The sequence below is a fragment of the Echiichthys vipera genome (genome assembly GCF_963691815.1).
Source record: "Echiichthys vipera genome assembly, chromosome: 8".
Lineage (NCBI taxonomy): Eukaryota > Metazoa > Chordata > Actinopteri > Perciformes > Trachinidae > Echiichthys > Echiichthys vipera.
In genome coordinates this window covers 13,331,494-13,343,832 of record NC_139833.1, presented here as the reverse complement: position 1 = coordinate 13,343,832, position 12,339 = coordinate 13,331,494, and the positions used below count along the sequence as shown (strand labels likewise).

Here is a 12,339-nt window from a genome sequence, read left to right as displayed (position 1 = left end):
AGAAGTCAGTAAGCATGAAGAAGAAGTCAGCTGCAGCCAGACGTTACATGATGCTCATGTGGAGGCAGAGTGGAGGTAGGTCAAGTCAGGGTGGGCTTAGATACACTCTGACATGCTCCATGTAACAAACAAACATTCCTCACAGCCATCTAGCTAGGGTGTGTTAGCCATAATTAACTAGATCAGCTTTTCTTGGAACCTCATTTGTTACCATTTCTGTCCACACAAGTGCACTTTCTTCTCTGCAGCATCAGAAAAGAGGCCTGATGCTAATGCACTCCTACACGTTTCTACACAGATTGACATCCTGATCAAAGATGCTGTAGGCAGACAACACCAGTGTGCCACAATCCAGTTGGACTTCCAGCTGCCGATCAGATTTGACCTTCAGTATGTCGGGTGAGTCCGTCATAAATTTCAGCATTTGGCTTGCAATCTCTTTAACATTCCTACATCTGTAGTGATTTAGATCTGCACACTGGCACTTTTGTAGCTTATGCTTTTTTTGTTTGATGACCCTGTGTCTGTGTGTGTCTGTGTGTGTGTGCGTGTGCGCTGTATATCATGTCCTGTAATTGCTCAAGTTAAAATGGCAGATGTCTAACTTTATAGGGACCTAATTAAATCATGAAAGATGAGTCCTTTATTGAATTTATTAGTTCAGGCCAACATGTTCCCTGTTTCTGCCTTAAACCTATTTTTGCCTCTTATTAATGTGTCCTACTTCCCTCATGGTCTCTGTATATCAAAGAGGTTTTGCAGTGTTTATCACGGTAAATGTAATTTTATACTCTTACATCAATATTTGTCATAATATACACGGTTCCCAGTCATGGAAAATGAGAGGAATAGGCATAATCTTGTGTTGTCCTGGACCATTACTTCAACATTTTCCAAATTTAGCTAAGAATTAACTACTTGGCTATCAATCAGAGCTCCCCAAAATGGATAACATTGTCATTTTGAAGGGCTAAGATATTTTCAGGATCATATTAACGTTCAAATGGTAACATTAGTTTATGGACGTAAGAGGCTGTCATGTCTCGCAAACTTGCTGTTTTAAGGCCGTAAGAATTGATTTCCTTGAAAACCAACATTTTATCTGATTTTTTTTTATTTATTTTTTTTCGTGCTTGATAACATGGAACATCGGATCAGTGCATCGACTCACACACTCATTTTAGGCAGTATCTGAGGCATTTCTAGTATGAGTATCGGAACAACTCTAGACGAAATACAGACAGAAGCCACATACTTTTGTTGGCTCTTTATTTTTACTCAGCCTCATTTTTATTTTTTTAAAGAAAGAGACTGAAGATAAACTCAAAGAGAGGGAAGATAGCTGAGGGGAGAGTTTCCCAAATCATCATGTAACATAGTTATACTTACTTTACCATTTAAGAGATCATTTCACATATAATGTCTTTTAAATCAGACCTCCACAGAGAGGAACATATAAGTGCATGCCATCATGCCAGCTAGATAGTCACTAAAAAAGTCCTGGAAAATGATCTCTGAATAAAGTCAAATTTTTAGTTAACCCTTTATGTATAAAATAGCAATGGTTAATCCAAAAAAACAACAACAATATTACCATAAAACAGTCTGCATCATCGCACTGTGGTCTAATTATCTTCAAGATATTAAAGGATAGCTGCTACAGTTTAAATGATTTTATCATCATATCACTCAACCCTCACTCTATTGACCTCAACATTTTTTCTTTTCCTTTCTCAGTCAGGACGGACAGTCGCACAGGCCAGTGATGATCCACAGAGCGGTGCTGGGATCACTGGAGAGAATGATCGCTATACTGGCTGAACACTTCGCAGGGAAATGGTGAGAAGACTTGAATAGTCATGTTTTTTTATTTGGCTGTCATGATATAGTAGCTGTAACCCGTCACCTCTCTTTATTTACCTCACTCAGGCCACTGTGGTTGTCCCCAGCACAGATCATGGTAATTCCTGTGGGGGGCAACAGTGAGTCATACAGCAAACAGGTCAGTCTAAAATGATGATTTCCTTCTGGTACATCAGCAGACCAAATGTACTCTTTTTTTTTTTCTGTCATTATAAATTTGCTTGTTAGTGGGAGAAGCATGGTACGGATACAGTCTTAAAAGAAGTGCCTCTCTTCTGTTAAGGTGGTCCGGCAGTTCCGTGAAGCTGGCTTCATGGTTGAGTTGAATGATGATCAGGGAGCGACTTTAAATAAGAAGATTCGCTCTGCTCAGCTGGCCCAGTGCAACTACATATTTGGTAAAGATGACTAATGGGATGAAAACTATGTCAACTTAATATACTTACGCCTGAAACTCCCTATTTGTTGCTTCTCATGTCATATGAACTGATTTTTGTGTTTTTGTCCAGTTGTGGGGGATAAGGAGAGCGAGAGTGCCACAGTGAATGTGAGGTGCAGAGGGGGCAAACAGCTGGGGAGGCGGCCGACAGAGGAGGTGCTGACATCCCTCACACAGCTACGCGACACGAGGAGCAACCTGGATGAGTTTTAATGGAAAAATCCTGGAAATAATGAGTCACTATGTAATAAATGTTTGTCTTACATGTTCAAGCTGTTATACTTTGGCTCTATCTGAAGAGATGGCTGCTAAAATATGTAATAAAAGTGTATAAAAGATTCCTTCCTTGTTGATTTGTCCATTAATGGCATCCGCTGTGTACAGAGAAGAGATTTAAGGCTGTTTTAAGATCGCTATCAATCTAATATCAGCATTACTCAGCCAGGGTTGCAGTTTGATCACCAAAAAGCCATTAAATATGCGAAACTCCCGCTTACGTAAGTCTTTGTCATGATATCAGAATAGAAAAGCCGGCATACCTTTAAAAGACTGGAAGAAAGGGAGGATACAGAGGGGGATTTGACTAAAATAGGAGAGGGAGCAGCCGTGTCAGAGCTGTGTGTTTTCATGTGTGTTTAGTGGAAACAGCCAAGTCCAAGTAAAGGTCAAAAAGATTGGGAGTTTTTCCTTTTTAATTGAGAGAGGGCAGCAGGACGGAAAAGACATCAGTCACAACAGTGACACAGAGGGCGAGAGACGGGCGAACAAACTTGAGTCGGCTGCACAAAAGCAGCCACTTCCAACAAAGCTGGTTGTGAAACAGGTGGAGTGGAGTGTGTGTTTAGTTCATCCGAAGGTCACTTAGTGGGCCAGAGAAGGAAAGGTTGAGGCAGGTTCATGATGAAGCGTCTGCTGTAAATCAGAAACATGTCACCTCAGATTGAGTGAAGGTCTCAAACAAGCACAGATTAGACTAAAACAATGACGTCCATGTTTCAAGATGTAATAATTGACAGCTTTTCGGACACAGTTGAAGAAATGTCTCATTTAATCTCAAACGTGACAAGATGCTTCTTTTGGATCGACATTAATCCGTATTCTCGGTTTGTTTTTATCTTTTGCTACAGTTTATGCTCATTTGCTTATTTTGTTTCATTTTTGACGAGTAATCTGCTTTTTTCCATTTCCCCTTCAGGTTTTCCTTCCTCTCCTGCACTGTAATAAGTTAGAACACGTTGGTACGCTCAAGAGGAGCTTGTGTACTTAAGAAATGCCGCTAAACCCTTCTATTTCTTTACAGGCTGTAGCTGCTAGTAATGCTAAGTGGCGTGAACCACAGAATGCCATCATAAGACCTGAGTCTCGTCAGTATTGTGTTTAAAGGGTCAGTTCAGCCTTTCAAAAAAGTTCTCATGTAGCTTCTTGAGGCTTTTGTGTCTCAGGTTTTGCCTTTTTTATCTGAATTTTCTGCTGGCATCGTTACATAATTGAAGTGAATTTAATTAAATTTGTGGCGCTCCCAGAGTTGAAAAGTGACACTTAACACGACTTAGTCAACAGCTCTGTAACACAGTGTGCTAGGAGGTATAATGTTCAGCATTTTCACCATCTTAGTTTAGCTAGTTCGGCAGTTAACACTAAACAAAGTACAGCTGATGGGAAGGTCTTTAGCTTTGCAGCTATTTGGAAATGAACCAAAGTATTTGATCGACTGACATTTCAGTAGATGATAGCATTAGATGAAAAATCAGAGGAGATCAAAGTTGTTACAATCCCCCAAGGGGGAGTGGAATGTTTGTACCAAATTTAGTGGTAATCCATTGAGATGTTTCACTCAAAAATGCACAACACAAGCACATACTGGCAAAACCAAAAATGGCTAGATACCAGAAGGGGTGAGAAAGAAAATGTGTTTTTTTACCCTTTAAGATTTAACTCTTGCTAGTATTTACATTATCCTTGAACTCTCACTCTGCTGTCGTCTTTGTGCTAAATGAGAAGATAAATTATGGCGCAGCTACCAGCCTGCATTGCACAGTAGTTACGTAGTGATGACACAGACCATTAGCTCCAGTAAACACTGAAATCTTTACTTAATAGATAACAATATCGGGCTCCCTTCGCCCTCCTCACTTCCACACTGCTCCCACCCTTTACCCCTATTATCTGTTCTTTGCGTACACACACACACACACACACGCACACACACAAAGCGATCTTTCATTCAACTGGTGGAGTCGCACAGAGTTCATAGGAAATTATTTTTAGCTAAAGGGGTTTACCAAAACAGAGAGCTGCTGTGGGGGCTGGCAGTACAGAAAAAAAGCATTTTACTACAGTATAGAGTGGGACAATAAAGATAGTTAATTCAGGGAGGCATAGATGGATATCTACAGCAGTGTAATAAAGAGCAAAGTCTTCTTGAGAAAACGATAAAGCACTGTCCATCTCTTAGAGGCCGAAGGCCCTGAATATGTTCTTTCTCTATCAGCTTTGTGCTATGATGATAGAGATCTACACAAGCGCATTACACTCTGATGAAGTTACAACAGTTTTGGTTATTTCACATATTTTCTTTTTCTTTGGGAAATGTTGACGTCACATACGTCTCAGGATTTTGCAAAATTGAATCAGAGTCTGATGGCAGTTGGTGGGTTGTTTGGTCAACGTTAATCAGTAATCTGATGATTCGTTTCCCAATTAATCAGTTCACCCATAAAATGTCAGAAAATGGAGTTAAAAAATGTGTATAATTTCCCATTGTGGCTTCTTTAAAAGCCATTTTTTGCCTGAACGACAGTACAAAACTCAAATATTTATTCAGTTTACTATGATTCATGACAAAGAAAAAACATTGTCTCGCATAACTACACCATACGCAAGCGCTGGAGTATGATCTGGCTATATTGGCTTATCACTCTGGTGTAGGGGAAGCTCAATGCTCTGGCTTGTTTGTATTACTTTGAAACAATCACAATCGTCTTGGGTGGTGCTAAGTACGATAGCGAAAGGGAAAAGGCTAGCACAGTATAGAACATCCAGTAAGCCAGACTTAAGAAAAGCGTAACATTTGAGAAACTGGAACCTGCAAAGTTTTTTGGCATTTATGCTTAAAAAAATGACAAAGATTATTTGGTTATCAAAATAGTTGCTATTCTACTTTTGTTTGTCAATCAACTAATCAACTAATCGTTGAATTTGTGTCAAACTATTTATAAGTACTTTATACTTTATAAGTACTTATAAAGAAGCATTTTTGGAGCACCCAAAAGTGGTTGTAAAGTTAGATGACTGTATGACTGTCCTGGAAGTCCAGTTTTCCTGTAGGGAGGCAGGGTGACGGTGACCCAGGCAGGGAGGCAGAGCCTGACAGGCTGGCCGGAGGAAGATAAACAGGCTGCTCTGTATTGTTCTCTGGTATCACAGAGAAGCTGTCAGCCTGAATGATTGAAGGCTAAACCTCCCAAAATAGGCCCTGTGAGGCCGGTCTGCCTTTCCCCTCCACCCTGTTATAAATAACCTGTGTGTGTGTGTGTGTGTGTGTGTGTGTGTGTGTGTGTGTGTGTGTGTGTGTGTGTGTGTGTGTGTGTGTGTGTGTGTGTGTGTGTGTGTGTGTGTGTGTGTGTGTGTGTGTGTGTGTGTGTGTGTGTGTGTGTGTGTGTGTGTGTGTGTGTGTGTGTGTGTGTGTGTGTGTGTGTGTGTGTGTGTGTGTGTGTGTGTGTGTGTGTGTGTGTGTGCGTGCGTGCGTGCGTGCGTGCGTGCGTGCGTGCGTGCGTGCGTGCGTGCGTGCGTGCGTGCGTTTGTGCATGTGTGTGTGTGGGGGCATAAAAGAGAGTGTGTGAGCAGAGAGAGAGAGACATGTGATCACTGCCATGGCAGCCTTAGAAAGTGAAGCCACTGAAAACAATAACAGGAGGTCTGTGGGTCTCAGAGCCAAACAGGGACCTACTGGTCAGGACCCTCCATTGACCTCTTCTCAATACACACACACACACTGATTTATACTTCTAGTTAACCCCTCTGCCTCCAATATTCAGGCTCCATGCCTTTGTGTGTTTGTGTGTGTCTAGGTCGATAATGTTTGGATAGGGGCTTGTAAATTACCACCTGAGGGAATATCACTAGATCATTTGGACTGTTTACTCTCTTCAGCAGGTGTGCCGGGAGTAAATGTTTTTCATGCAAATATATGACAGCAGTGCAGCACTCTCACACACATAAAAACACACTTCCATGCAGCTGAGTGGGGACTCATTCTCTGATTTACAGAGCAGAGCAACAATCAAGCTAAATTATTTCTTATGAATGTAAAACAGCGGAATAAAGTTGTCAGAAAGCTTTCTTCTTCTACCCAAAAACCTCAGCCCACCCGCACTGCTTGGCCTGAGAGGCTTGACTCTCATTCCCTCGCCAACTCCCTCTCCGTCTCTCCTTTCCTTTTCCCTCAGTCTTCTGGGTCCAGTAACTGTTCAGCTCACTCCCAACTCTCAGTTTATACAAAGAATTTTTGGGGTATGTTGCTCCTTATTTGATCTGGCTGCTCTCTCAACCCGTCAGACGGTCTCCACTTTAATCCACCGGTGTGCAGTTCACGCTTTTGATTTAGACGTGTGCTTGCACTTGGCTTTAGATTAATTTAAAGCTAATGGATGCTCCTGCATGCACGATGAGCTGGCTACTTTGCCAGGCTGGGGAAGTCACACTCAGCAAGACACACAGATAGCTCATAACTCAGCACAGTAGTGTACAGTCTCAGCCTGGTCTCCGTCTGCTCCCAAGTATGTCTGCTATGCTCCACACACTGTTGACCTGATTTCCTATCCTGCTCTCATCAGAGCGGGATACCTAGAGAGAAGAGAGAGCAGACAGAGGCCAGAGAAAAGAAAGTCTCTCTGTGCGAAAGAGGCATTTGGTTTATTGCTCTAGCCAACCTGTTGAATCGCTCTCAGGAGGGAGGAGTTTATGGGGTTCAAGGGAAGGTCAAAGGTCATGTTGACTCTCTGGGCTAGTTGAGTAATCGAGAAGAATAAACCAACCCCTCTGTAAGTGTACAAATATTTACAATCACCATTCTCCTCCCGCTGCAGCTCATTGTAAATTCTTACACCTTTTGTATGTGGATGACAAGAAGGGAAGGCTCGAGAGGCAAGCATCAGTTTCTAATTTGCTTGCATGACTTTGTGCCAATCCATGGGGAAGACGCCCATGCTCTGCTATCCCACACTGCTGCTTGTGTTGTTTAAGTCTTACAGGACTCAAAAGAACCAAGGCAGTCTAAAGAAATCAGGGGGTTGACAGAAAAACCTGAGGTGGGATGTAGAGCCAGACTCCAGAGACTTTCAAGATGCAAGTTAACTATTTAAAAAGTGTCAGCTGATAGCTGGGAGAGAACATTTTGGGTGTGAGGGAAAATCAAAATGATGTGATATTTCCTGGAAAGTCATGCATCACTGCACAGCCATGGAATAAATAATAGTAATTTGCAAACCATAAGTTATGAAAAGGCCAGTATTATAAAAAGTGATATTCCCATGGCTCTTGTTATTGTAAAGCAGGTCGAGGTACTATATAAATACTTAAACTGTGCCCTTAAACGAGCCGCCGGGACTTCTGTACGGTTGTGATGTCACAACTATACTATATATATGTAAAAAGTTGCACCTACAGTGCTGTTACAGTCATTCCCGGCTGCAGTCGTGATGCAAAGATGCTAAGAGAGCAGATGCAGAAAACCTGGAAACAATGAACGCTGAAATTTTGTTTTTCAATATTTTGAGTAGAGAACCTTTTAAAGCATGTAAGCATGTAGAAACATGAATCTGAAAATAAGCAAATGTCCCCTTTAAAGATAACAATTATTGTAGAACATAAAAGTATTGCTTCTTTTCCAGCTGTGCTATAACTGTCATTGAAGCCACAGGAGAAGGTCTTCACGATTTACTATACAGTATAGTAGTATATCTATTGCCCGTTGAATAAATTTCCTTACATCAGTGAAGCCTTGGGGAGTAAACGGAGGAGAGGCTGACCTCAGACTTTGACCTCAGCTTGATTTCAGGATTCCTGCGTGTGGAGGGTACTGTAACTTAAACCTGGCCGAAGGAAGGAGAGACAGACTGGTCAGTTCATACAAGGCTAGAGGAGGAGGTGTTGGAGTACACGGCCAACTCCCTGACATACAGTAGATGTGGCTCAGGGCATGTTTGAAATGTTGCAGGGGTTTCTCATGAAACACAGCTGTTCCATAACAGTTTCTGTGTATGATTTATGTTATTGTTTATTCACAATATCTTTGAACACGTGGCAGAGTCAATTTGTAGTTGCAGAAATATCTGACTGTCTTATCAAACTATTTGCGTGTGTGTTTGTGCGTGCATGTGTTTTCATGAATACAGAAAACTATAATGCATCTGGCCTGATGTAAATATTAAGAATAAAGTTTTGTTAGGTTTGGATTACAGATACAGAATATGAGGGCTGTCCCCTCGTAGTTGACTAATCGGTGGTTTTGGGCTTAGTCAACCTTATTTCCAAGAAGCGTATGAGGAGATCTCTGGTAAACACAAGATTTCAAGTGGTGCTTCTCGTGAGATCACATGATTTTTCACAGATCTGTTGATTAAATCAAAACATCGTTTAACCAACAAAATCGAATCAGCCCTACTTTTTTAAAAAGGAAAATGTAACTAAATGGTCTTGTAAATTCAAGCAGTTTCCGGAAAGCAGCATTTTGGGAAGTGTACCCATTCCCTTTCTTGCTGAGATTTAATGAGCATCGGTACTACTCAGATATCTGTCATTAAATCTACAGCCAGCAGCTTGTTAGCATAGCTTAGCATAAAGACAGGCTCTGTCCAAAGGTGGGAAACCTGTCTACCTGCAGACAAAACCTATCTCCTTTTGAATAATCCTTTCAAACACAAATGCATAATAATTATAAGTTTCACAGACATGATATCGGGGTGGATCTTTGTCATATTTGAACTATTCCTTTAAATCAAATTACACATTGAGAGTAAATTCTCTAAGTTTTTTTTTTTTTAATTTTTTAAATCTTTCAGACAAGTCCCTGTGTGGACCATGTATGGAGCGTGGACTGGTGGCTGGAGAGGTGCCAGTTCATCTCCTGGGCACTGCCGAGATGCTGTTGAGCAAGGCACCGGACCCCCAACTGCTTGGGGCGCCGATCCATTCTGTTTCACATAGTGTCCAGACCTCAGATAATATTTAGGGTGAATTGTTTCTATTGAGGTTGGATACAATTCAAGCAAGCCAGTCCACCGCCGCAGGGCCCCAAACGCTGAGGCGCCTTTGCTCCCCAAATTCACCTTGTTTCAGTTGTCATTTTGTCATTTGATTAAATGCTAATTTGTGTGGGAATATGCACTATTCAGAAGAGTATCAACTGAACTGATAGGGGCCTCTCTCTGAGTCCTGCATTATTATCCAGTCTTGCGTCTCTGTTGAGTAGAGATCCGGGCCCCTTCACACAACAGTTGGTTTGGGGCTCATGGTGCATTTCTGCTCCGGGGTTGCCAGAGCGCAGTAATCTGGACATGGTTTATATGCATAAATAAATAGGTAAAAGAGGGTTTTTGATGTATTTTGAGGCTTTGGAAGTTTGCCTCATGTCTGTAGAAAGAATAAAGGCGTTTTAAGATGCTTAGAGGGGCTGTACTCGACTTTCAGAGAATTAATATAGCAGCAAACAGCTATCTAAAGACCTAGTGGAGTAATGGCGTCACTCTCCCTCTGTGTTGTATTTTGAGTTTCTTGCTAGCTGGTCAGCAGTCCGAGAGAGCCGTGCCATTTTTTTCAGTATTTTGAGTACAGCATCTTTAACAGGAACATTTTCTACTCTTACTGTAATAGGACCCTTTTAGCCGTGCCAGTGGCATGGCTCTCTGGTGGTGGCCATGTCAGTGCTTCCACCACTTTGGTCCCAACTGAAATATCTCAACAACTATTGGGTAATTGCTATGACATTTGGCACAGATATTCATGTTCCCTTCAGGATGAATTGCAATAACTTTTCAGTGGGTTCTCTGCGATTACTTAACTTCAGGTCAAAATTTTGAATTGTGTTTATTACCAAATACCTGCTAAACTAACATTCACATCAGCCTCAGCTGTACATGCTGATAGACTAAGCTAAGACGGTGACAATAGTAAGAAGTACACCTGCTTAACATCATGTTTTTGTTAGCATATACAGAAACTCAAAGCATTACTGTGCTTTAAGAGCCCCTAGCATGGCTGCACAGTAGCCTCTTATTACTCTTGTCTCAACGAATCAGTGTAGCTTTCCAGCTTTCCCAATCTCAAATTATTCTGATTATCGTGATTATTATTATTAGTGATAGTGGCAGTATTAAAAGCATTAAAATCGCTTTCAGCCTTTCTTTCTGTGGGTCTGCCAAAAGGGGGGGGGGGGAACGGCTGCTGCTGCTTTCGGCCCGTTCGGCCATTCTTAGGTTAAACAGACCTTTTATCCGTCAAATACACCACAGTAATGTAAAAGTAATGACAACACATTACTGTTGGCTGTCGGATCTGTCATCATCGACCGAGATCTCCTTGAATGAACATGACAGGAATTCACCAGCAGCAGCAGCTAATTGAAATTCAGGCTGTGGCACAGCACACGGTAGTCTATAGCCAATGGACCATAAACATACCAAAGCACTTATTACCCAGCTGCGTCGTTCATTTGCTTTTTAAGATCTCTCGTGGGCCGGTGTGTCCACTGCCAAACAGGGCTGCACTGTGCCGGGCCATACATTACATGCCCGTTCACACAGACATAGCCCCTGTTGTTTGTTGTTGTTATGTGTACATATGTGGCCCGGTGGCTTCTCTGAATGGACAACAATTGCTCTTTGTATGAATAATTGGAACAAGGTTATTTCAGCAGTTTCGTCAGCCAATTAGGGTCCAACTGAGCTGACCCCTCTCTCTCTCTCTCTCTCTCTCTCTCTCTCTCTCTCTCTCTCTCTCTCTCTCTCGCTATCTCTCTCTCTCTCCCTCTCTCTCTCTCTCAGGTCCTTGTCTCGCCAGTGACGACTGTAACTCCTCATTATAGTGCTCCACTCATCGATCCTCTTATCTACCTCTTTTACCTTTTTCAAACACTCAGTTTCCCTTTTTCTTTTTATTCTCATAATGATCTTCCTACCTGAGGTCCATCAATGATCTATGCTTACAGTTTCACAGAACTTCAAACGCTTTTAGTGTAAAAATAAAACCTCTCTTGGTTCTCTCTCAGAATGTAAAGATGTCAGTCAATTTTCTCCTCTGGCTCTTTGCGCCCTTTCCAGAGCGCACACACACGCCCTGCTTTGATCCGAACCCTGGCACAAGATGGGTGGAATGGAGCAAATATTGACTCCATCTGAGCCAGACAAATCTCCCCCCTTCCTGCGTTCTTTCTCTTTCACTCTCCTTTGCACTTGCTCAGTTCCCGTCTAATCTGCCATTACCTCTTTCTCTCACATTCCCTTTCATCTCCTTTCTGCTGCTGCCTTTCTTTTCGCTCCCTTTGTGTCCCCGTCTGTCAGTCTCTCTCTCGTCTCTCTACCGAAGGCTTCTCAGGCTGTCGAGGTCAGGCCTCTCCTCCTCTTCTCCTCCTCTTCTCCTCCTCTCCTTCGCAGAGATCAACACATGGCGTTCTCTATCTTAGTGTTTGGATTTCACACTGTTCAAATGAATATGTGTCACCTTCATGTGCTGTATGTGGAAATATGTGCTGCTGCCTTAAGCCTGGAATATACTTTTACATCTGTGAGTCTTCTGACATGCACAGGAAAAATGTGTAGATATTCATGAATGCAGGTGCTAACATACTTTCATATGTGTAAGGTTCGTAAATGCTGCAGCTGGCTGCCACATTTACGAAACCGAATAACAAACGGAAAAAAAATGCAAAAAGAAAAACATTTTTCAACTCAAATGTAGTGCTTTATTCTTTCACATTGTTGGTTCTTTGTTTTGCTTCCATGTTGAAGCAACTCCAATTCTACTGGATAACCAGACAGTCA

General features: G+C 41.9%; 1 protein-coding gene across 1 annotated transcript in view; it reads left to right on the top strand.

Annotated features, from left to right (window-relative positions):
- Positions 1-2,569, top strand: part of LOC310950366 (threonine--tRNA ligase 1, cytoplasmic-like) — a gene marked incomplete at its 5' end in the record, with an annotated part of 30,632 nt that extends 28,063 nt beyond the window's left edge. The window contains 5 exons of the mRNA XM_083918116.1: positions 299-399; positions 1,738-1,839; positions 1,930-2,002; positions 2,147-2,261; positions 2,373-2,569. Of these exons, the coding sequence (XP_083774242.1) occupies positions 299-399; positions 1,738-1,839; positions 1,930-2,002; positions 2,147-2,261; positions 2,373-2,515 (534 nt within the window). The 3' untranslated portion in view covers positions 2,516-2,569. The remainder of the gene's footprint in view (positions 1-298; positions 400-1,737; positions 1,840-1,929; positions 2,003-2,146; positions 2,262-2,372) is intronic.
- Positions 2,570-12,339: the final 9,770 nt, after the last annotated feature.